Here is a 24562-nt window from a genome sequence, read left to right on the forward strand (position 1 = left end):
GGTATCTCAGAATCCCCACCACGATGGATAAGAGGCACCAATAAATCAGCTTTGCTGATATTATTTGAAAGCAACTTTTATTCTTCGTATCTTTCATCTAGTTGCTTTCAAAATAAAGCTTGACAATTTGTCTTATACAGGAAAATATATTAAGTGTCTCCCAAACCATTCTGTGCAGAAATGGCGAGAATCCATTCTTAACGCAGCACACGTTTAAAAATTTCCCCCAGCAAGAAACTAGGTAAACAGCCCTCTGACTTCATCTAGGTATGAAGCTTGTTGAGATTTTATCACCTGGTTCACAAAGAGGAGAGTTGGCTTTTTACAGAATTATTAGAAGTTAAATTAGAACATCTGAGCACTGTTAATACATTGGAAACTACTTTGAAAATGTTCTGATACAATAATACTAAAAGAAAAAAACTGATAGGATTAAGGCTAAGGTCAGGTTGGGGTTGGACCCAAAGAAACCTGAAAGACTGCAGTTGCTGGAAATCCGAAACAAATACAGATGTTGCTGGAAAAGCCCAGCAGGTCTGGCAGCATTTATGGACAGACACTAGAGTTAACGTTTCAGGTCCAGTGACCCTTCTTCGGAACTGACCTGCTGAGATTTTCCAGTAATTTCTGTTTTTGTTTCAGATGCAATAATATTGTCATCATCATCTGGTTCATAATCTGTAAAATATAACTTTTCGCTTTGTAAATTGGAATGTTAAATTCGCGATGAATGGAAATATCTGCTTAAGAAATTGGTATGCAAGTCTAATTCCAAACTTCGGTTTGAATTATTCATTTCAGTTCAATTATAGCCACCGTTTATCTTACAAAATCAGAGAGAGGAGTGGGAATTACTGAACGATGGGGTGACCCATGTTTAGAATTGTAATGGTGTCAGAAGGTTTATCCTAACTTCAATATAAGATATAAATTATTTATATTGTTCTCAGATGAAAAGATGCTTAACATTGGTTGTAAACGAGATAGGAGCTTAACAGGGTACAAATTCTGAGAAGTTATTGTAAATCCTTGTGCTAGATTTAAATTATTCATATGGGTTAGAAAACCAGAGAATTGCTTTGAAGACAAAATAATCAGTTCACTTTTCTGTCGAGACCATCCCAAATCATGTCAGGTTTTCTTGGAGATGGCCTGTGGAGCTAAGAAGGTTCCTTTGTTTAATTCAGGTGAGTATTTCTCTCAGAAGTTTGGATTTGATATCAATTGCATCTCAATCAAGAGCAAACGGCAATGACTTTAAATCAGGCATGTTCTTAAACAGAGAGAAAAATTAACTTTATCATTTACCACATGGAATGCGGATGGCTTTCCGGTTTAGCTGGGAATATACAAGGAGGAAGAAGTTGAAGATTTGTCCAGATGGAAGCTACAGGATGAAATTTACAGTGGCTTTCACAGAGTGCAGTATCAGAAAGCAGTCAGCACAGCTAACTTGCAAGGCTGTGAGAAAGCATTTGGGTAGGTACTGACTGCCAAGCAAGAAGCTGCAGAGTTCACAGTTTTAAGGTGTTCAAAGCAAAATTGGAGAGTCATTTAGCCAAAAGTCAGCGGAAGAATCCCTGTACACCTTGCTCCTTGGAGAAAGCTGGAATACCTTTGGGTTCATTTCTCAAGAAGTAAATTAATCTGCAAGATTCTGCTCATGTACAAAGGAGTTCTTGAAGAGTCATGGATTTTATATGGATTTTAGCAAGGCGTTCGATAAGGTACCCCATGGCAGGCTAATGCAAAAACTACGGAGGTATGGCATTGAGGGTGCATTAGAGGTTTGGATTAGGAATTGGCTGGCTGGAAGGAGACAGAGGGTAGTAGTTGATGGTATAGGTTCATCTTGGAGCGCAGTTACTAGCGGTGTTCCACAAGGATCTGTTTTGGGACCATTGCTGTTTGTCATTTTTATAAATGACCTGGAGGAGGGGCTTGAAGGCTGGGTGAGCAAGTTTGCGGATGACACAAAAGTCGGTGGAGTTGTGGACAGCGAAGGATGTGGCAGGTTACAGCGCGATATAGATAAGTTGCAGAGCTGGGCAGTAAGGTGGCAAATGGAATTCAATGTAGCTAAGTGTGAAGTCATTCACTTTGGTAGGAGTAACAAGAAGATGGATTACTGGGCTAATGGTAGACTACTTGGTAGTGTGGATGAACAGAGGGATCTTGGTGTCCATGTACACAGATCTTTGAAAGTTGCCACCCAGGTAAATAGTGCAGTGAAGAAGACATATGGTGTACTGGGCTTTATTAGTAGAGGAATTGAGTTCCGGAGTCCTGAGGTCATGCTGCAGTTGTATAAGATTCTGGTGCGGCCTCATCTGGAGTATTGTGTGCAATTTTGGTCGCCATACTACAGGAAGGATGTGGAGGCACTGGAACGAGTGCAGAGGAGGTTTACCAGGATGTTGCCTGGCATGGTAGGAAGATCGTATGAGGAAAGGCTGAGGCACTTGGGACTTTTCTCATTGGAGAAAAGAAGGTTTAGGGGAGATTTGATAGAGGTGTACAAGATGATTAGAGGTTTAGATAGGGTTGACAGTGAGAATCTTTTTCCGCGTATGGAGTCAGCTGTTACTAGGGGGCACAGCTTTAAATTAAGGGGTGGTAGGTATAGGACAGATGTTAGGGGTAGATTTTTTACTCAGCGGGTTGTGAGTTCATGGAATGCCCTGTCAGTAGCAGTGGTGGACTCTCCCTCTTTATGGTCATTTAAGCGGGTATTGGATAAGCATATGGAGGTTATTGGGCTAGTGTAGGTTAGGTGGGCTTCGGTCGGCGCAACATCGAGGGCCGAAGGGCCTGTATTGCGCTGTATTTTTCTATGTTCTATGTTCATACAAAGTGAAACTGAGATCATTGCATCAGCAATTATACAAACCTAAATTGATAGTGCCTGCCTTTGCTGAATTTTTTTACGGACAACAAAGTTCGTTTTGTGTAAAAACATAAAATCCTGCGTCACTGTTCTTTCAGAGTTGAAAAGTGTGGTGCTGGAAAAGCTCAGCAGGCCAGGCAGCATCTGAGGAGCAGGAGAATCAATGTTTCGGGCATAAGTCCTTCTTCAGGAATGAGGCTGGTGTGCCAAGCGGGCTGAGATAAAAGCTAAGGTGGGGGGGGGGGGGGGGGGGTGGGTGGGTGGGGGGTGGAATTGGGGGAGGGGTGCTGGGAATACGATAGGTGGAAGGAGGTGAGGGTGATAGGCCGGAGAGGGTGTGGGGGTGGAGGGGTTGGGAAGAAGATTGCAGGTCAAGAGGGCAGTGCTGAATCTGGGGGTTGGGACTGAGATAAGGGGGGGGGGGGGTGAAAAGGGACAGCACCTCCCCCTTGACCTGCAATCTTCTTCCAGACCTCTCCGCCCCCACCCCCTCTCCAGCCTATCACCCTCACCTCCTTCCACCTACCATATTCCCAGCACCCCTCCCCCAATTCCACCCCACCTTTTATCTCAGCCCGCTTGGCACACCAGCCTCATTCCTGAAGAAGGGCTTATGCCCGAAATGTTGATTCTCCTGCTCCTCGGATGCTGCCTGGCCTGCTGAGCTTTTCTAGCACCATACTTTTCAACTCTGGTCTCCAGCATCTGCAATCCTCACTTTCTCCTCACTGTTCTTTCAGTTGATTATAGGGTGTTCGGATTTCCTTTTAAATGTTCTCTAACAGAATTACAACAATATCATTTCTGAAATGCAAGCATGATGTTGGACATTCACAAGGTCTTCATATCTCACCACCAATTCATTAGTTTGTACCACAAAGTACGTGATCCAATGATATTCAAGTGACACAAAAATAGAAATTACCAGAGAAACTCAGCAGCCCTGGCAGCATCTATGGAAAGAAAGCAGAGTCAACATTTCAGGTCCAGTGATCTTTCTTCAGAGTCAGTAGTAGCTAGGAAAAGGTGGTATATCCACTGAATACTGTAAGACAGTGGAGGAAAGGAGTACGTGATATATGAGACAGAACCCAGGGAGACAGAACAGCAATTAGGCAAACAAAGGAAGTAATAATGGTGAGCCAGGAAGAAAGAAAAGCTGATAATCGGGACCCTAAAATGGGTTGGCTCTGCTGAAAGCAGCCCTTGTCATGACAAGGCCTGGGGATGTGGCAATAGTTAAAGGAAATAGAAGGTGATGTTGAGGCCCTAAAAAAATATTGAATTTGATATTCAGTTCTGAAGGCTGCAGGGTCCTCAAGCAGAAGGTGAGATGCTGTACTTCCAGCATGTGCTGAGCTTCACTGTAGGACTGTAGCAAGCCTGACACAAAGATGTTGGCTACGGAACATGGTGGCATGTTGAAGCAGTAGGCAACTAAAAGCTCAGGGTCATTTTTTTGGACAGAATGTGGGTGTTCCACAAAGCAGATACCCAGGCTGTGCTTCATCTCCCCACTGTAGAGCAGACCACATTGTGAGCAGCAAATAGAGTAGACTAAATTGAATGATGTGCAGGTAAATCACAGATTCACCTGGAAAGTATGATGAAGCCTTGGATGGTGAATAAATATGCAAGTGTTACACCTTCTGTGATTGCATGAGAAGTAGATGTGGGGAGATATTGGGAGAGCAGGAGCAGTGGACCAGGGTATCCCAGAGGGAATGGTCCCTGTGAAATGCTGATAAGGGAGGGGATGGGAGGGGAATGAGTCTGGTGGTAGCATCCCACTAGAGGCAGCAGAAATGGTAGCTTTCAGCGTATATACTCGCTTTTTCTAGATACTACGAGTACTGATGAAGGGTCACTGGACATGAAAAGCTGATTCTGTTTTCTCTCCAAAGACGTTGCTAGGGTTTCTCCAGAAATTTCTGTTTTTGCTTCAGATTTCCAACATCTGCAGTTCTTCATTTTATTTTAACACTCAAGTAATATTATTCTTGAATAGGAGGTTTATGCACAGAGAACTATACAATAGCTTTCTGAAACCTAATCATCTTCATGTGATCATGTATTTGCTAATGTAACTTAAACTCTCATTTCAAGAAATTAATGAATCTGTAATTTGTAGATAATTTTAAACTGGCCAGGATTTTCCACAATTGAAAAAACCTCTCAAACATGGTAAACGTGTCAGATTTAATTAGAATTGTGCTTTTGCAATGATCAGCAATTAATTATAGTTTTATAACTATCACTAAATTCTATAAAAAAAGAAATATCTACAATCTAGTGGTTTGTTCAGTTCTGAAATAGTATGCCACTAGGCTACCTGTGTCAGCCTTCGTTTACACTATTTCAGACATTAATGAACTGGCGTAGTAAATGACTCAGCTTTATTTCAGGTTAGATTATAAAATGAAATGTAATAATCTGTGCTTTGATAATAACTTTTTTCATATAAATCTGCACACCTGTATTTTTACAAAATATTCTTACCTGGCTTCTGGAAGAAGGAAGCAATACTCATGAGGAGTTGTTGTTTCAGGGAAGTTGGAAAGAATGGCCAACCGATGAGGCAGCAAACCTGATCCATGATAGGTAAAAAGAATCTCCAAAGCCTGAACATTGCTCTCCTGTTTAAAGAAAAAAAAAAGCCAAGACATCAAAAACATGATAAAAAAGGCATAAAGAGTCATGGACCCGGAGATTCGGGGGCATTCAAGAATCTGGTTTTCTGAGTGTCATTGTTTTTGTTTGCAAAAGACCTACTCCTTGAAGAACTCTCCGCGTCTCCTTGTGATTCTCTACATTTTCTCCACGACATTGCCAACACAGTTGGCACTAAAATAAAGCTTCTAGCTGGTATAACCAAATTAATATGCATCAACACTTGAAAAACAATTGCCTTCATGCAACAAACATTCATTCTTCCAATATCTTCTATCTAAAAATGAAACACCGGAATAGAAAAGAAACTACACCTATGAGTGTCTTTTGCAACAAGTGAATGTGTCAAAGCACTTGACAATCGATAAACTGTTTTGGACAAATATTCAGGGTTTGACGAGGAGGTGGAGGTTTGCAGACTGACAGCTCTCACAAACAGCTACAGCAACAAACAAGGTAACATGGGGCTTTTCAGAAATACAGCTGTGAAAGTTTGTATTTCCACCTCAGAGGGCAGGGTTGCCCTTGTTTAAATGAATTGCCCAAATGGTGCACTTCTGACAGTGCAGCACTTTCTCAGTATTTCACTGAAGAGATAGTCTTGATATTTGTGCTCAAGTGCCCAAATGGAACTTGAATCTAAAAGCTTCAGACTCAGGGGAAAGTGAGCCACCAGCAAAGATGCAATAATTTGGCAGAAGAAATATTTAGTATTTGGAATGATTACACATTATTTACACAAAGTCTCCTTTAATAAAGCCAAGCAAACCTATTAACACATAGATAGGAGTCACATCTGTCATGAGCAGAGAACAGTGCCACCATTTTTTTTCTTTCTACATTAGTAAATGAAGTACAATTTCATTTAAATGCTTCTCCAACTGTAACCTATAACCTTAATGCCCTGCACTCAGTTAGCTTTCGTACGTCTACGAACAAAGATGAATAAAAATTACATTGTCAACAAGGGAGGGCAAAAGTCAAGATTGTGTTTTATGCAACAGGTAAATATACTTCGGAAGCTAGAATACCTTGCATATACACTGTAATATGAAAACCCAAAACTGGTGTACAATTCTTGACACCAAGCTTGGCCTTCCTTGGATTTGGAACAGAATTTAAATTTCCATTCAGAAAAACTAGACATATTTATGAATTGCACAGAATACAATAACTATTTTTATCAGAACACACATGGCCAATATGATTTACAAAAGCTGGCCTATCCTACTTTGACAGTCAGACAATTGAATATTTTATCCTGATGAGAAATCTCATGAAAAACCTTACTCTCTTTGGTATTATTCTGTTTAAATTCTTTTTTTTAAAATAGATGACCTTTCTGGGCTCAAACTTGCAGAGGGTGATCACATGATTTTAATTTCAGAGGTTTCTGAAAACCCTGCATTGTCGAGAGATGCCAGCTAAAGTTGTCACAAAAAGATTGGACACGAGCTAAGTCTTGCCCACCAGCTCTGGATGAAGGAAAACATTAAAATGCATTATGTTAAAGTAGGCACGAATGCTTTCAGGTATTCAAATAACCCCAAAAAGGCTGGTAGCCTGTCACCAGGTCACCCTTTATTTACACACAAAGTGTTTGACTTTCATACTGCCTTTTCAGAGTCACCTATCAAAATGCCAGTATTTTTTGTTAAGAATCCCTACAGTGTAGAAACAAGCCATTTAGCCCAACAAGTCCACACCAACCCTCGAAAGAGTAACCCACCCAGACCCATTCCCCTACCCTATTACTCTACATTTCCCCTGACTAATGCACCTAACCTACACATCCCTGAACACTTTGGGCAATTTAACATGGCCAATTCACCTAACCTACACATCTTTGGCCTGCATGAGGAAACTGGAGCACCCGAAGGAAACCCACGCAGACATGGGGAGAATGTGCAAACTCCACACACATAGTTGTCAGAGGCTGAAATCGAACCAGAGTCCCTGGCGCTGTGAGGCAGTTGCGCTAACCACTGAGCTCTGTGCCACCCTGTATCTCTAACAGTCCCCTTTTTAATGTCAGCCAGGGCTCCCTAATTGGGGCTGTTAATCTGGTCCAAATGGGGAACTCATTATCTGAGGTCCAGCTAGCTGACCACATTACAATCACTCCTGTTACCTCTTCACCTCACAACTGGAAGTCTGCTGGAGGAAGTAAAGTTATCCCATGAGCTTAATAATCTTAATTTGCCCTCTGAGATAGACCATTGCCAACTGAAATGGCTGTCTTGTTACACAACTGAAATCTGAGCTTGCTGAATGCCTTAACCATACGATTCTGGGATTCACAGCCAGTTGCTGTTTAACCTCCAGTCAGCAAGACTACGCTGAGTTGGCAGCATACTACAGATCCACCATCTATTTCAAAGTTGCTAGTTAGAAAGAAACCTACACTTTGACTGCTAGAAGGAAACCTTCTTGTTGTCCCAGGCTCAGTAAACTGCTTTTGTGCATTCACCTCGAGGATATTGTGACTTAGATGAACTGATTTTTCATAACTTTCAATTTAAAATCTTTGGTAAATCCAGAGGGTCTCTTCTCCCTTAATTTCCCAAATGTTGGTACGTGTCGATGAAATAGCAAAAGCAATTCCCAAGTTTTGGACGTGTGTTAATAAACTCTATCTTTGATATGACCTTGAAGGATTCTTGCTTCGGATTTGCTTCAGAAATTGAAATTTGTAAACCAGAGTTTGGGGAACTTGCCTTGGCCTACCTCATTACGGGATGGGAATAAAAAGGGAAAAGAGTAAATCAAACAAGACATTGCCATCTTAGGTTTAAGAAAGGAAAACAATCCTAACTTAAATTTACCCAGTTTCCCCTTTTGTCCGTAATAATGGAAATGTGTTTGTAATAAAATTAACTTCTGCAGTATGCTGTTCATTTTTATTATTACTCGGAATAGCTTTGCTTACATTAACTGATCCTTTATTCATCATGAAAGGCTAAGAGTCCATTCTTTACATCATGTAGGCCCCAACTGTGAATCCCAGAATTGTATGGTTAAGGAATTCAGCAAGCTCAGATTTCACTTGTGTAACAAGACAGCCATTTCATTGTCCCAACACGTGCTGAAATCATGTTCTGCTACATTATTCATTCGAGTCAAATTAATCATTGGTTTGTCGGCTCATCCAAGATCATTGAGAAATATGCTGATAGCTCTGTGCCTCAAGAATACCCAGTTTTCAGCTTCCAGATTTATTCTCGATTCATTGCGGTGATCATGCCATGCAAGAACAGTGAAAGGTGCCCTTATTGTGAAATTGGAATCAGTCTCAAAAAGCTCTGTGTGGTAGTCACTATTATCAATGAACATTGCATGTGCAATGGGAGGTAACCAAAAGTTACCCTTGTCATAATTGTTATCTTAGTTCCTTCCATACCTATTGCAAGGCAGCCAAGTCTTTCAGTGTCCAGTCAGTTCCATTTTTGGTGGAACTTTAGTGATACCTTCAATAATGGACTTTGAGGTCCTGCACCAATGTCCTTGCTACCTTCAAGGCTTCTTCCAAATGGTATGAAATATAAGCCAGTACAGACTCAAGCTAAGCATGGGCCATATGGTAGCCTTCAGCATGAGGTATATTCTTCTATATTTGGCCTGATGGTACATGATACAAAGTTAATGTAAGGATTTCTTAGGGCCACTGACTGCAATTGCACACGACCTGTGTCCCTTCATCTGGGGAGAGGGTTGAGGAGCTATCTGACTCCTAAGATAGGACGATGGAGCTAGATAGAGTTTTGAGCATTGGTTAAATTGTATGATTCTGTTGCAATTACTACATTAGGGTATTGCCCTGCTAATCCATAGGCCAGCTCAAATTTGGTATTAGCCCTGAGACGCAAGTGAGATGAACTTTAGAAGATTGACTATCTTTGTCAAGTGGACCTGTTGGAGAAATATGTCTTTGTTACTCTTTCTCATAGTTTGCTAGGTTGTCTGAGATAAGTTAACATTCAGCCATATTAGTAATAGATTGGAATCACACACAAGTCAAACCAAGTCAAGGCAGGAAGTAGGCTTTCCGGTCTAAATGACAGTAAGGAGCCAGTTAACATTTTTGTTCAATCAGACAGCATCCTGGTTATTTTTGCTGATATTAGCTTTTAATTTCTAGATTTCTCCAACAACAGATTCTATATTTTCAAGCTGTTATTGGGGAACTTGGACTCTCATACTTCTGTAGTATTGGTCAAGGCTTCTAGATTACTCAGTCAGTAATACAACCACTACTTGGTCGTACATTGGTTTATCTGACAACTTGTGATCATGACAAGGGAAGAGTCTTTAAATTTGGCAATCCAGTTGCAATATCTGATTTTTTTTTTAGTAGAGAATATTAAAATAAAATGCAAAAACGTATTGTCATGCTTGCAAGTTAAACTCTGAAAAATAAATTATTTAATTCTGCTTTTCTCCCAACAAACCTATGCTAGAGTTCCTCTTAATTATCATCTATATTTTGCCTTTTGCTGAAACAGTGTCAGTTTCCAAATTAATGCTATCGAAACCAACCTCTTCCTCACCATCACTTCTGTAAGGTATCAAATTGCCTAAGGGATCTGACAACCAACACCAGATGAGCAGAAATCAAATTCAAAATCTTTAGGCCCTGCTACAAGTACCATAAACATCATATGAATTCAAGTTGTTGGATATAAATCAGATAAAATTTATTTCCATGCCCTTAATGAAATTTAGTTCATGAGTGGAGATGCGTTTTCAGAAAGTACACCTTACCCTTGCATAAGTTCTTGCTGATAATACAATATTTTGACTTCTAAATTTTTTGAAAAATTCTGAATCATATCTTCTTTCAGCAGCATGAGGCCCTCCAAGAATTTCCTACATGTAGAAATAAAAGCAATTGTTATTGATGTACTAGATTCAAGACATAGCTCCACGAAAGGTGCATTGACAACTTAGAGAATTGTTAATTACTAGCACCTCCAATGCAATGAAGTCAAGCCATCAGAATAATGAGCTACAACAAACTATGAATCAATATGCACTTGTTACAACTCCATTATAGAGAAAACTATATCATCAAGATGTGATTTTTTTCATTTAGTGTACAAAACGTGAATATCATACCTCATATGTTGCTAGGCGATTTAAGTAAGTTAATAATTTCAACCTGCAGCGGCAGAGCTCCTTTTGTTCTAATGTCAACCTGTAAAAATGAAATCAGATGTTCAAACATTAAACATTCACACACTGTGGACGGTACGGTGGCTCAGTGGTTAGCACTGCTGCCTCACAGCACCAAGGACCCGGGTTCGATTCCAGCCTTGGGCAACTGTCTGTGTGAGTTTCCTCTGGGTAATCTGATTTCCTCCAACACTCCAAAGATGTACAACTGTGGTGAACTGGCCATGCTAAATTGCCTATAGTGTGTTGGCTTGATGCATTAGTCAGGGGTAAATGTAGAGTACTAGGGTAGGGGAATGGGTGGATTCCTCTTCGGACGGTTAGTCTGGACTTGCTGGGCCAAATGGCCTGTTTCCACACTGTAGGGATTCTATAACTAAATTTAATTTTATGATCAATAAAAACTAAAATATTGCTATGCACATTGCATTATTTACAAGAAAGCATTTTCCTTGATATGCTGAAAATTATAAGGGTTAGGAATTTTATACATAATTCATGCGGTGGTGGGGGGGGGGGGTGGGGGAGATCTTTTTAAGTGAGATACTTCCTACCACCAACTAGAAAGTCCACCAGGTTAAGTACCAATCAGCTGCCTAAGTGTTTGTCCCATGGGCAATCCACATCAATCACTTCATCATCATTGCAGACGAGGAGGATTCTCTTTCACTCTCAGGGTGAGTTCCATAAGGAGCTACCACAGGCTCTGTCACACTTAAGGCAGGTGGTGGTCATGCGAAGGGATGGGTGGGACATTGGTGTGGCAGCATGATCCTTTCCCTGGCTTTGTCACTATTATGTCCTACCCTGGAAGACGCTATCACCCAATCTGGATACTAACAGCCACACTAAAAAGTAACAATGTTGAAGAGTCATACTGCTGGCTACACTGCATTATTGAAGACCAGGAAGAGCAAGATGATGAGTGAGATGTTTTGGGAGAGTGCATAGAGTGGTAGTTGTGAGGAGAGGGGATCAAGCAGGTTGGAAGCAACAGTAGCGGTTGGCTTTCGGTGGTCATCCAACCTGCACATTCATGAACACCCCAACCCCCACCCCCACCCCCCATTCCGGGCCAAAACATGGATCCCATGCACAACTCGGCAGGTGGGCCACCCATTTCATCAGTTGGGAAATCTGTCACTTTTGTTTTAATCTGCTGGGAAACAGGTTAATCAGGCCAGTGGAGGGATGAGGCACTTTTATGGTCATTAATTAACCTCTGAAGGGCCTTCATCAGTATTGGGTGAAAATGATTTACCATGAGCCTTCCTACCCAGAACTTCATTTTGAAAGGAGGCAGGAATCTCATTAGTGACAACCTACTCTTGTGGCCATTAGACTATAAGATGTAGAAGCTGGGTTAGGCTAATATACCAATTGTGTCTGTCCCACCATCTGATCATGGCTGACATGTTTTGCAACCCCATTCTCCTGCCTTCTCCTCATAACCATTGATCTCCTTGCCAATCTCTTACTGGCTTAAATACACTTAATGTCTTGGCCACCACAGTTCTTCACGGCAATGAACCCCACAGATTCACCAACCTCTGGCTGAAAAAATTTCTCCTTACCTCAGTTCTAAAGGGTCATCCCTAGGCTGTACCTCCAGGTCCTAGTCTCTTCTACTACTGGAAACATCTTTTCGACATCCACTCTATCCAGGTCTCTTAATATCCTTTAAAGCTTCATTTAGATCCTCCTAATCCTTCTAAACTCTATCAAGTACAGACCCAGAGTCATCGACCCCTTTTCATATGACGTGTCATTCTTCCCTGGGATTATTATACCCAATTATTTTCCATTTCACACACTTGTACAAATGAAAAATAATAGCTAATAACACTTAATAAGCAGACATTTGTACATTCTCTTGTAGTTTAGTTGCTGGTTCTGTAGTTCAGTGGTTTGAACTCTGGTCTTGTAAACCAGTGTTCATGAGTTTGTTTCTTACTGGGGCCTGAGAGAATTTAATGCAGTGTTACAGGGATGGGGTGGGGTGCTCTTCAGGAGAGACAATGTAAATGTGATGGACTGAATGGCTGGCTTCTACACTTAAGGATTCTATGATAAATAATAAAGAGCGAAATGAAATATCGAAGTAGTGCCAAAATTCAGTAATCCTTTAAGCAGGTGAAAGGGACAATGGATGCAACGAAGCAGAGTTTTAGCAATAAGTGATATCTTGAGATCTCAAAATTAGGTGTAGCCAATTTAAGACAAAAATCAGGAGTAATTTCTTCTCTTCAAAGATAGTGAACTTGTAGAATTTGTTTACTGCAAAGGATTGTAGAAACTGGATCATTAAATTCAAGGCTGAGACAGAAAGATTGCTAATCAGTCAGGAAATTAAAGGTTATGAAGAAAAAGCACACTAGTGGAGTTGCGGACTATCAGATCTATCATGATCTCATTGAATGGCAGAGCAGACCCGATGAGCTGAATGGCCTATTTCTGCTGCTACATCCTGTGATGTATTGGAATTTTCTCAGCACTAGAAGACTTGCTGAGGCTCCAAGCAGTAAATTAGACTCATAAACCCAAGCCCAGAGTTGAGAAAACACTAGCAGTTTTCCATTGCAATCAAAGCTCCATGCAACAGAAAAAAATATGAGCAAACTCTTCTTCAAACAGGCATCGCAGTGCCTCATCTCAAATATAGCACACAAAGTTAGTCATATAACACTGATTTCAATTCTTCACAATGCTCTTGCCTTTTACAGTTGATACTTTTTCAATCTTCAAACACATTCTTTGCAAATGTACAATTAGAACAGAACTCTGCAGTTTTTTTCTTCTGGCAATTCTCATTAATGCAGTCAGTCATCCTCCAGGGATTTGACAGAATCATGTGATGCCCACAGATCACTTATTCCAATGTATACACAAATCTAAAGCACTGATATTTACATTTCCCCTACAGCCAGGACTGTGGCCATCATTCGATACAAGAATCTTTCTTCATGCTAAGCAGAAGGCAGGATAAGGACTCTCTGCCTGTGGGGAAAAAAAAGCTGATGGATTTATGCCAACCCAACAAGTTGTCTAGATTTGTACTTTACACCAAATCTCTTAAATCTCTGAATTTACTGGTCAATTTTCACATTCATATTGGTGTGTATCAGTAACAATGCATGAATTTAAAGTAAATGCAGGCCAGTTGATTGGCAAGATTGCACAATAATGGCTTCAACAAAATAGGGTGATCAATATTTTAAAATTATAATGCTTGGAAATAGCACGAAACACAATCAACTGTCACTATAGAGTCTTCCCTTTCTCTGCACGATGTTTTCTAACATTACATATACTATTGGTGGACAATAGTTTTTAAAGCTAGTAATGTGATTTGATGTGAAAATCAAAGCTTGTCCAGAAGTCAGGATTACACATTAGTCCTATTCATAAGTGAAACATTGGTAGCAAGTTCATCTCATGAAACAAAGAATAACTAAGTGCTTTGCTGAGATTTTGCATTTCAGTATATTAAGTTTATGCAAGCCATACAGTACATTCTTAAGACCAGTGTGGATTTTCAGAGCTACAATGTCAAGTTAGAGCAAGTGAGATATAAACTGCTCAGACAACATTTGAGAAACACACAGCAATTCGGCTTATAACTGCATACAGAATCAAAGAGTACGGTGCTGGAAAAGCACAGCCGGTCAGGCAGCATCCAAGGAGCAGGAGAGTCGACATTTCAAACATGAGGTCTTCATCAGGAATCATGATAACTGCATACAGTAACTATTGTTACTCACATGGAAAAATTTACACATTGCAGCAGCTCCTGTCTCTTGGCTGCCTCTTTTTCTTTTCTCTTCTGCATCTCTTCAACTGGTGACATATAATCTTCGTAGGGGAGAACATCAATATCTACATCTCCAGGCAAAATAAATCTGTTAAAATGAAAGAGAATATTTCTCCAAGAACCAAAAACTGCTTCAAACTTTAATGTATATCATTATAAATGTCCTGTTTCAATAAAGTAATGCACCTGTTCAAGAGGTTTTATTAGATTGTGTAAAAATATTGTCCCAGTGGCCTACATTTTCTGAACAATGTAGTAAACCAGAGTAGATTTTACAAGTGTTGTAAAAAAAGAAATTTAGTTGCCATAAAGTTCAAATAATTGAAAAGAACTTTTGAAACACACTGCCTCTGAATCATTAATTATTTTTATGGTATGTAAATGATAGATTTATGGGGTTCTTTTTAAAACTTTTCCAAAATGAAACTTCTTTAGAATAAATTAAAGCAAGTCATAGATTTGAGAAAATACAGCAATAAAAACAGAAAATGCAGTTCTGATGTAAGGTCACAGAGCTAACTGTTAACTCTGGCATTTCTCTTTCTACGAACGCTGCCTAACCTGCTGGGTATTTCCAATATTTTCTGTGTTCATTTCACATTTCCAGCAACCACAACACTCAAAGTATCGTGTACATAAAGCAGTATAAAATGCAGAAAAGCTTGGGGTAGAGTGAATTGTTCTGAATAGTTTGAAACCAGCTGGAAATTCAGTTAACCAAATAAGAAACTCAGCAGGTCTGCCAGCATTCATAGAGAAGATTAACAGTGTTAAAACAGAAAGACGGGGGAGAATTTTTCCTTGCTGTTAGTGGAAAATAAAATATATATAGACAATTGTAAAACTTGAAAGGGTTCACAAGAGATTTACAAGGATGTTGCCAGAGTTGGAGGGTTTGAGCTAAAGGGAGAGACTGGAGCCATTTTCCCTGGAGCGTCAGATACTGAAGGGGGACCGTATTCAAGTTTATAAATTATCAGGGACATAGATAGGGTGAATAGTCAAGGTCTTTTCGCCACGGTAGGGGAGTCCAAAACTAGAGAGCATAGGTTTAAGGGGAGAGGGGAAAGATTTCAAAGGAACCTAAAGGGCCAACTTTTTCATGCAGAGGATGGTGTGTGTATGGAATGAACTGCCAGACAAAGTGGTGGAGACTAATACAATTACAACCTTTAAAAGGCATCTGCATGGGTATATGCATAGGAAGGGTTTAGAATGATATGGGCCAAATTCTGGCAAATGGAACAAGATTTATTTAGGATATCCAGTCAGCATGGATGAATCAGACAAAAGATCTGTTTTCAGGCTGTACAGTTGAGACTCTTCAATAGTTCGGACAAATAACTAGCAATTCCCCACTGCAACAGATGACAAACCTGCCTCCATCTTCTCCTTTTCCTACAGCAATAAGTGCTTCAAGGTCAGTCCCTTTCAATCCATACTGAAGCAGTTCTCTTGCTGCATCAACATTTTCAGGCACTCTTTCCACACATTCGTGCAACACCCATGAACGTTTCTTAATTTTACTCTGTGGGGAAAAATGAGCAGAAACAGCTCAAATAAATATCAGATGCGTGAGCAAATTCAGTATCGAGAGGGACCAAAATGAAAGCATGAAACTACACAATTTGATCACCAAAATTAATAACACAAGAAAACAAAAAATCAGAGCTGCAAGTGTACAAAAGATATTAGATTTAATTTGATTCTATTCCAGCAGAGATTTTAAAAGAGAGGCAAGTACCTAAAGTGGTGGTCCCTAACCAAGGGGAGGAAGTGATGTCATGATAATATCACTGTGCTAGTAATTCAGAACTCTTGTCATAGGGATAAAGGTTTGAATCCTGGCATATGTTGAAATTTGAATTCAATAAAATCTGGAACTAGAAGTTGAGACTCATGTCCCAATGTGGCAAACTCTATCTGTTTCACGAATGCCCATTAGAGAAGGAAAATGGTATTTGTTATCTGGTCTTAGCTCCACATGACTGCAGACACAGCAATGTACCCTCAGAAATGGCCGAGGAAACCACTCAGTTCAAAGGAAATTACAGATGGACTACACCCCATGCAAGCACGAAAAAGATATCTCTTCATTAGGGTGTGAGGGGGGTTTGGTGTTTAAAAACAGGGAAACAGGGAATAACTGCAGTGGGTGTGGTTGAGGTTGCACCTAGTCGACTGCGTATGGTTTTGATCCCCATATTTGAGATAATGCAGGCTGGTTTTAAACAGAGATTGCTTAACCTCTCAGGGGTTAATGAATGCCTGGAATTCAGAGAGCTGTGGGAACAAAATCGAAAGTATTTGAAGACCTGGGTGGTAAATCTTTGAACAAATCAAGAACCTGAGGCTATCAGAAGCTGGTACCAAAGAGGAATTGAAGCCTGCAGCAAACCAGCCATGATCTTATGATATGGTGGTGCAGGCTAGATGGGTTGAATGGCCTAATCCTGTTCTTGTTTAGTACGAAAGAGAATTCAGGCAGAACTTTTTCCACACAGAGGGCAATTATCATATGGAGCACATTAGCTGGTAATATCACTGAACAAAACCAGTCAGGCAGATTCAAGAAGCAAAAGGTTACCGATAAGAAAATCAGCATTATGATCAAGCAAAACACAAAAAAAAAAGTACTGAGCAGTAATCAAAATACAGAAGTAATTTGCAGCGCTGAAAGGATACCAAAACATTGCTAACCATTAACATACCAGGTAGTCCTGAATAGACGCAAGATTCACGGGGGATTTTCTCCACTGTCTTTGATATACCAGATCACTGTCAAGGTCATACGCTTGTGCCAGAGCCAATGCTTCACCATATTCTTCATTATCAATCTGAAAAAAAGATGGTTTAACAAAATATTTTTAAATACATATAATACATAGTCTCATAATAAAATTATATGATAGCTACAATTTTTTTAGAAATCCACTTGTCCTATTTTCTTGTCAAAATAATAAATTTTAAAGCTCATCGCCTTTTTCTAAAACAAAAACATTTTAGGACTATTACAACATCTTTGTTTAAAAGTCTTAATTAAATCCAATCATTCAGATGATTTTGCCATAAGTAGTCAATAGTAATTCTGGCTGAAGATCTGTGACCAATGGTATCCCACAGGGATCAGTGCTGGGACTCCCATTGTTTGTAATAATTATAAAGGATTTGGAGGAGAATGTAGGTGGCTCAATTAGTAAGTTTGTGGTCGACACAAAGAGTGGTGGAACTATAGATAGCGAATAGGATTGCCAGACAATACAGCTGGATTTATACAGACTGGAACTTGGGCAGAAAAATGGCAGATGGAGTTTAATCAAAACAAATGCAAGCTGATACATTTTGGGAGATCTGGAGGGAAGTATATTGTAAATAGCAGGACCGTTAGTAGCATCAACATACAAGGTATCTAGGCATACAGCTCCACAGTTCCCTGAAAGGGGCAACACAAGTGGATAACGTGATCAAGAACGCACATGGCATCATTGCCTTTATCAGTCAGGACAGAGTGTAAAAATTGGCAAGTCACGTTGCAGCTGTATAGAACTTCAGTTAGATCACCTTGGGAATATTACTGCTGATTTGGTCGATACATTAGTAGAAGGATTTGGAGATGCCAGTGTTGGACTGGGGTGTACAAAGTTAAAATTAAACCTGTTGGAAGATAACCTGGTGTTGCGTGATTTTTAGCTTACTAAAACGATGTGGAGACTTTGGAGAGGATACAGAAATGGTTGATGAGGATGTTGATTGGTTTGGAAGGTATTAGCTATAAGGAGAAACTGAATAAACCTGGTTTGTTTTCACTAGAGCGCTAAAGGGACAACCTGATAAAAGTTCACAAAATTATGAGGGGCTTGAAGAAAATGGATAGTCAGTCTTTTTCCTCAGGTAGAAATGTCAATTTCAAGGGGACATACGTTTAAGGTAAAAGGACATATGTAAGGGACATTGGTTTAAGGTAAAAGGAGGCAAGTTTGAAGATGTGAGAGGCAAGTTTTTCCTCAGATGGTGGTAAGCGCCTGAAATGTGCTGCCAAAGGAGGTGGACACAATAGCAATATTTAAGAGGCATCTTGACAGATTTATAAATAGGCAGCATATAGAGGGATAGGAACTGCATCGAGGCAAAAGGTTTTGGGTTGAGAAAGGCATCATGTGTCAGCGCAGTCTTAGTGGGCCAACGGACCTGTTCCTAAGCTGTATTGCTCTTTGTTCTTTGGTACAACAGCATGTTTATAATTTACTGCACTATGAAGTTCTGAATTGCGAGTTTGATCTGATTCACCACAATTGGAAAGCACCAAGCAGGACACAATCTGATTAGTGTGGGGAAAGTGTCAATTTTCACCAAACTGCTTTTTACAGTCTTAACAACCAACTGAACAACAAGTGAAAGCCTGAGAGAACAGCATCGCATGTTCAGATAGACAAGGAGACAATCAGTGAAAATTGGGGACAATATTTCATCCTCACTAACACTCAGCACTGGAACCCCCCAGGGGTGCGTACTCAGCCCCCTACTGTACTCACTGTATATCCATGACTGCGTAATCAAATACCAGACTAATGCCATTTACAAGTTCGTCGATGACACCGCCATAGTCAGTTGAATCTCAGGTGGCGACGAAACAGACTGCAGAGAGGAGGTGGAAGACCTGGAAAATGGTGCACTGAGAACAATCTAGCTCATAATGCCGGCAAAACTAAGGAACTCATTATTGACTTTCGGCAGGATGTTACTCATGCCCCACTACACATTAACAGCGCAGAGGTGGAACGAGTAGAGAATTTCAAGCTCCTCGGAGTGGTCATTCACAACAAGCTTTCTTGGACTCTTCACGTGGAAACACTGGATACAAATGCCCAACCTCTCTTCTTCCTCAGGCAGCTGAGGAAATTTGGCATGACAGCCAATACCTTTGCCAGCTTTTATAGATGCGCAACTGACAGCATTCTGTCTGGATGTATCTCTACCTGGTATGGCAACTGTACCATTCAAGATCAGAGACGGTTACAGAGAGTGGTGAACTCAGCCTGGACAATCACAAAGGCCAACCTCCCATCTACAGAATCCATCCAGCAGGCCTGCTGTCAAGGAATGGCCACCAGCATTCTCAAAGATCCTGGCAATGTTTTTCTCCAATTGCTACCATTGGGGAGAAGGTACAGAAGCCTGAACACACGCACCAGCTGATTTCAAAACAGTTTCTACCCAACTGTTGTTAAAACACTGAACGGACTCACAAACTCTTAACATTCGCCTGTACCTGTGTTTTGGTTTTTGCCACTGTTTACCTATGATTTACTTACCTATGCTAGTTAACTATGTAATCTGCCTGTATTGCTCGCAAGACAAAGCTTTTCACTGTGCCTCAGTACACATGACAATAAATTCAATTCAAGTATAATGAGAAAGAAAACAAAAAAGGTCAAATAAAATGGCAAATTACAGCATAAAAAAAACTTAGGGTTGGATCTTCTAAGGAATTGACAATCCAGCTGTTCTTTACTACCGAAAGAAGGTAATTCACATTTCTGAGCGGATACTCTGCTCAGGGCTCTCTCAAAAGTGCAAAGTCATACTTCCATTCTCACAGTTCTTCCATAGCACAGAACAGTCAATGGAAGACAAACCACACCCCTTTTTAATAGCAGTCAAGTGGTATATTCTGACATTCATCGGTCCTGACAGCCACTCTGATAGGTGTTAAATGATATATAGAGAAGGTAATTATGATGCTGGGTGCTGGGAAGTAGAGTATCATATGGGTAAGAGGATCTGATGCCAGCTGGGAAGGGTTCCAGCTTGGGAGCAGGAAGCCAAGGCTCGGGCACCAGGTGAGTATTGGCAAAGTTGCCAGATAAGTAGAGTGCCAGCTGCTGAGGGTGTAGGGTACCAGATGGGTCGGTTTGTCGCCATATAGGGGGCAAGTTAGCAAGGTTAGCAATGCTATGCTTAGGTAGGTTGGGTGGGTGAGAGAAATCAGGTCTGGCAGGGAAGGGTGAGAGGAGTTGCATTCAATGGTGTGGGTGGGAAAGGAAATCAGATTGGTTCTAGTGGCAATAAGGAGTTTGGGGCTGGGAGAGATTAGGTCAGGATCAGTGGGTACAAGAGGTATAATTGAGTGTTCTTGTGGAAGTATACATTTTCTGAGAGACCATTTTATTGAATTTCATCAGAACCTCCCAAATATCCTATTTAAAAGTTGATAAAAGGATTGGTGGAATTTTCTTGAAGACAATTCTAAATTCCAGATGATTCTTTCAGAGTTTACTAAGATGGTGGTTATCATAAGGTCCCCATGTGCAACTCGCAGCTATACTGGAATAACTGCCTGTCTGCCCATGGCAAAATCTAGTCCACAACATTTTAAAGAAACACATTTAGATGCATAAGATAGAGGTAGACAGTACAGAGGGAAATACAGCATTAATTTCATTTTGTACCTGTCAAGTAAAAAAATCAGGTATCTTGGGGAATGGAAAATGAGGAAATCCATGGAGTCATACTTATATAGCCTTGAGAAAGTGATTAAATTTTACTTTAGAAGATTACACAGAAACTCATTCCTAACTGGGTACTGTTCTATATCCACAAATCTGTCTAGTATACTCAAATTTTAATTTTCTCAGGAACATGAAAACAAACAAGTTTATAACCATTTATCCCTCTCAAAAACTTATGCATAACATTTATTTATACAAATAGAAACATACATATATATGCATGCACATAAATTAAATTACTTATGCAAGTTATGAACTTTTTACAAATCACTTAGAGTAGGCTTCAGATGAGGAGAAATCATTGAACATGTATTAAAATGACAGATCCTCCCTACTTTTACTTGTCAGTTCATTACAAATACCAATTAATCCAGTTAGCTTTTGGTGTGCAGTTGTCTCCAAAGGACTGTAATTAAATGGAGTGAAGTAACATAAATCAGCTTGATTCTGAAACAATTCAACACATCACAGAGAGAATGAAGAAACGTCTAGTTAAGACAACTTGGCATGCCATTTAGAAAAGTTCAAGGTCACAAAACATAAACAACAGTTTGATCATTGGTCAAGTTATTGGAGTTCTTTGAGAAGTAACATATGTTATGGATAAAGGGGAACCAGTGGATACACTGCATCTAGATGTAGGTTTGCTCACTGAGCAAGAAGGTTTATTTTCTTGAAAATGAAACTTCTAGCTCAGTGAGCAAACCTACATCCAGAACCTCAATCTGAGCTATAAATCTTCTCAAAACTTGCTAATACTGCATCTAGATTTCTAAAAAAAATTATTTGATAAGGCACCACATCATATTGTAGAAAATTGGGGAGAGCATGGTGGTTCAGTGGTTAGCACTACTGCCATACAGTGTCAGGAACCCAGGCTCAATTCCAGCCTCTACTGGGAGAATCTTGAACTCGGGTTTACTGTTTTAAAGTTAAAGGTTTAGGATAGAGATGAGGAGAAATATTTTATCACTAAGCGTCATATGTCTTTGAATTTCTTTCCGAAAAGACATTGGAAGCAGAGTTTTTGAATATTTTTAAGATAGATGTAGATCAATTGTTGATAAGCAAGGAGGTGAAAGGTAATCGTTCTGAGGTGAGACAGTGAATTTGTTATTATTCAACCTGATGCTAATTCTAGACAAATCAGATGCCATAATAAAATAGTTAATCAAAAATAGTTAAAACTGCTAAGCTAGTTTAAATCTGACAACTGTAAAACCCACGAAACTTTACTTGTATTGAATTTTATTCCAAAGGCAAATGTGATAATAATTACCAATTTTAAGTTATATTATGCCATTCCTTGCATATAATAAGTTTGGAGGATAATAATGTAGTTAATAAAATGTCTAATTTATTTAGGCAAAATAGGTAGATAGGATAGTGAAGAAGGCGTTTGGTATGCTTTCCTTTATTAGTCAGAGTATTGAGTACAGGAGTTGGGAGGTCATGTTGCAGCTGTACAGGACATTGGTTAGGCCACTGTTGGAATTTTGCATGCAATTCTGGTCTCCTTCCTATCAGAAAGATGTTGTGAAACTTGAAAGGGTTCAGAAAAGATTTACAAGGATGTTGCCAGGGTTGGAGGGTTTGAGTTATAGAGAGAGGCTTAACAGGCTGGGGCTGTTTTCCCCAGAGCATCAGAGGCTGAGGGGTGAACTTATAGAAGTTTACAAAATTATGAGGGACATGGATAGGATAAATAGACAAAGTCTTTTCCCTGGGGTCGGGGTGCCCAGAATGAAAGGGCATAGGTTTAGGGTGAGAGGGGAAAAAAAATAAGAGAGATCTAAGGGGCAACTTTTTCATACAGAGGGTGGTGTGTGCATGGAATGAGCTGCCAGAGGAAATGGTGGAGGCTGGTACAATTACAACATTTAAGAGGCATTTGGATGGGTATATGAATAGGAAGGGTTTGGAGGGATATGGGCCGGGTGCTGGCAGGTGGGACTAGATTGGGTTGGGATACCTGGTTGGCATGGACGGGTTGGACCAAAGGGTCTGTTTCTGTGCTGTACATCTCTATGACTCTTATGAAATATGTTAAGATAAATGAGGTCCTCTGTTGGACAGGAATGGAGGGATTTAAGTGTAGACATTCAGAAATTCAGAAGGGGAAAAATGCAACGACAAAAACTTTACTGGAAGTACATGTAGGTTTACACCAAGACTTCGCTTTAAGTTGTGTCCATCACTCAATATAATTTTGTTTCAACATTGTTTTGAGGCCAGCATCATTATGGGTTCAAAGTCATTTCCTCTCATCTGACCTTGTCTGCCAGTTTTCTTCCTCCCACTCCCACATCCCAGATTTGCTCCCCTCTGACATTATCTCCCAAAGTTACCTCCCCTGTACTGATTCCTCCCCCAGGCTTTGCTACCCTTTGCCCTTGCCCCAATTACACCTTTGTTTGCTTCCCCCCGCTTCCCCCTCCCGCCTTGACACCATCTGCCCTTAAATTAAGGGCAACCTCCTTTTCATTGAAGCAGTTTCCTTTCTAAATGTGATTCAGAACTTATACTGAAAGGCTCCATTTTGTGGAAGAGGTTGATTGGTGCTGAAACTCTGCAATTGCCAGCATGACTTCTGCCATTAGTTGGAGCCTAGTTAATTTACAATTGCAGGTAAGTGAGTAAAATTACAGTAATGTGCAGAGTATTTATTGGACTGCATTTTGTCCATAGTTAACAGTGAATGTTATTTTGTTGGTTATTTCAACTAGGAATGCACAGTGTTACACATACATAGTATAGTATTTCAACTTGTACATTGTCTTTCTCCAGGCAAAAATATCTGAAGGAACCAAACTCTGACTTTAGCACTGATTCAGATGGGAACCAACAATTCACAACGTTTGCACTTCAGAAATGCACTATTCATAAGGACTTCTGTGCAATTAAATTATATGCTGCCATCCAAATTCAAGGGATGTAAATGAGCAAATTGTTCTATTCAGCAAACAAATTACAGCAACGAGGGCTTCTTTCAAACCTTGGGTTCACCACAACTTCCAAGGTTTTGTTGATTGTGTAACAGTACGATCTGGTTCATAATGCAAAAGGATGTTCTCTGGTTAATTCTTATCAATGCTATGTTTGTGAAAAGTATCAGATCAAAACATATACTGACCTTCCTTTGATACAGCTCCTCTGGAGTTGTAGACCTCAAACTTACTAGCCTGTAAGTTTTACTGATTGTTCGTGGTCGCTTTCGAGGGGGAGCAAATCGCTCCATTTCTGTCAAATAATACAAGCCCTGCTTCACATAACTAAAATATCGAGCTTTGGCAGAGGACTCATCATCTGAGTCAGATTCTTCATCGCCTTCATCATCTTCGAATGTATTAGTTTCCAAACGATGCCTCTTGTAAGCTACCTTCAGTTCACACTAAGAAGAATGTTAAAGAAAAATAGTGTATTATTCTTACAGGTTCCAGTAACCACCTTTTGAGAAGGTAATTAGTTGAACCGGCATTAATCACAGTTAACTCGAATGGAGGCGAGAATGGA

At 40.1% G+C, this 24562-nt stretch overlaps 1 protein-coding gene across 3 annotated transcripts in view; it reads right to left on the reverse strand.

Moving 5' to 3' along the window:
- nbas (NBAS subunit of NRZ tethering complex) overlaps positions 1–24562 on the reverse strand; it is a 248990-nt gene that overhangs the window by 183992 nt on the left and 40436 nt on the right. For all 3 annotated transcript variants that reach the window (XM_072561955.1, XM_072561957.1, XM_072561954.1), the window contains exons 15-21: positions 24183–24440; positions 17252–17377; positions 15917–16068; positions 14491–14628; positions 10673–10751; positions 10319–10423; positions 5387–5523 (exon numbers count right to left, since the gene is read on the reverse strand). In XM_072561955.1, coding sequence (XP_072418056.1) covers positions 5387–5523; positions 10319–10423; positions 10673–10751; positions 14491–14628; positions 15917–16068; positions 17252–17377; positions 24183–24440 — 995 coding nt within the window. The remainder of the gene's footprint in view (positions 1–5386; positions 5524–10318; positions 10424–10672; positions 10752–14490; positions 14629–15916; positions 16069–17251; positions 17378–24182; positions 24441–24562) is intronic.

Source organism: Chiloscyllium punctatum, chromosome 3 (assembly GCF_047496795.1).
Source record: "Chiloscyllium punctatum isolate Juve2018m chromosome 3, sChiPun1.3, whole genome shotgun sequence".
NCBI classification, from domain to species: Eukaryota; Metazoa; Chordata; class Chondrichthyes; order Orectolobiformes; family Hemiscylliidae; genus Chiloscyllium; species Chiloscyllium punctatum.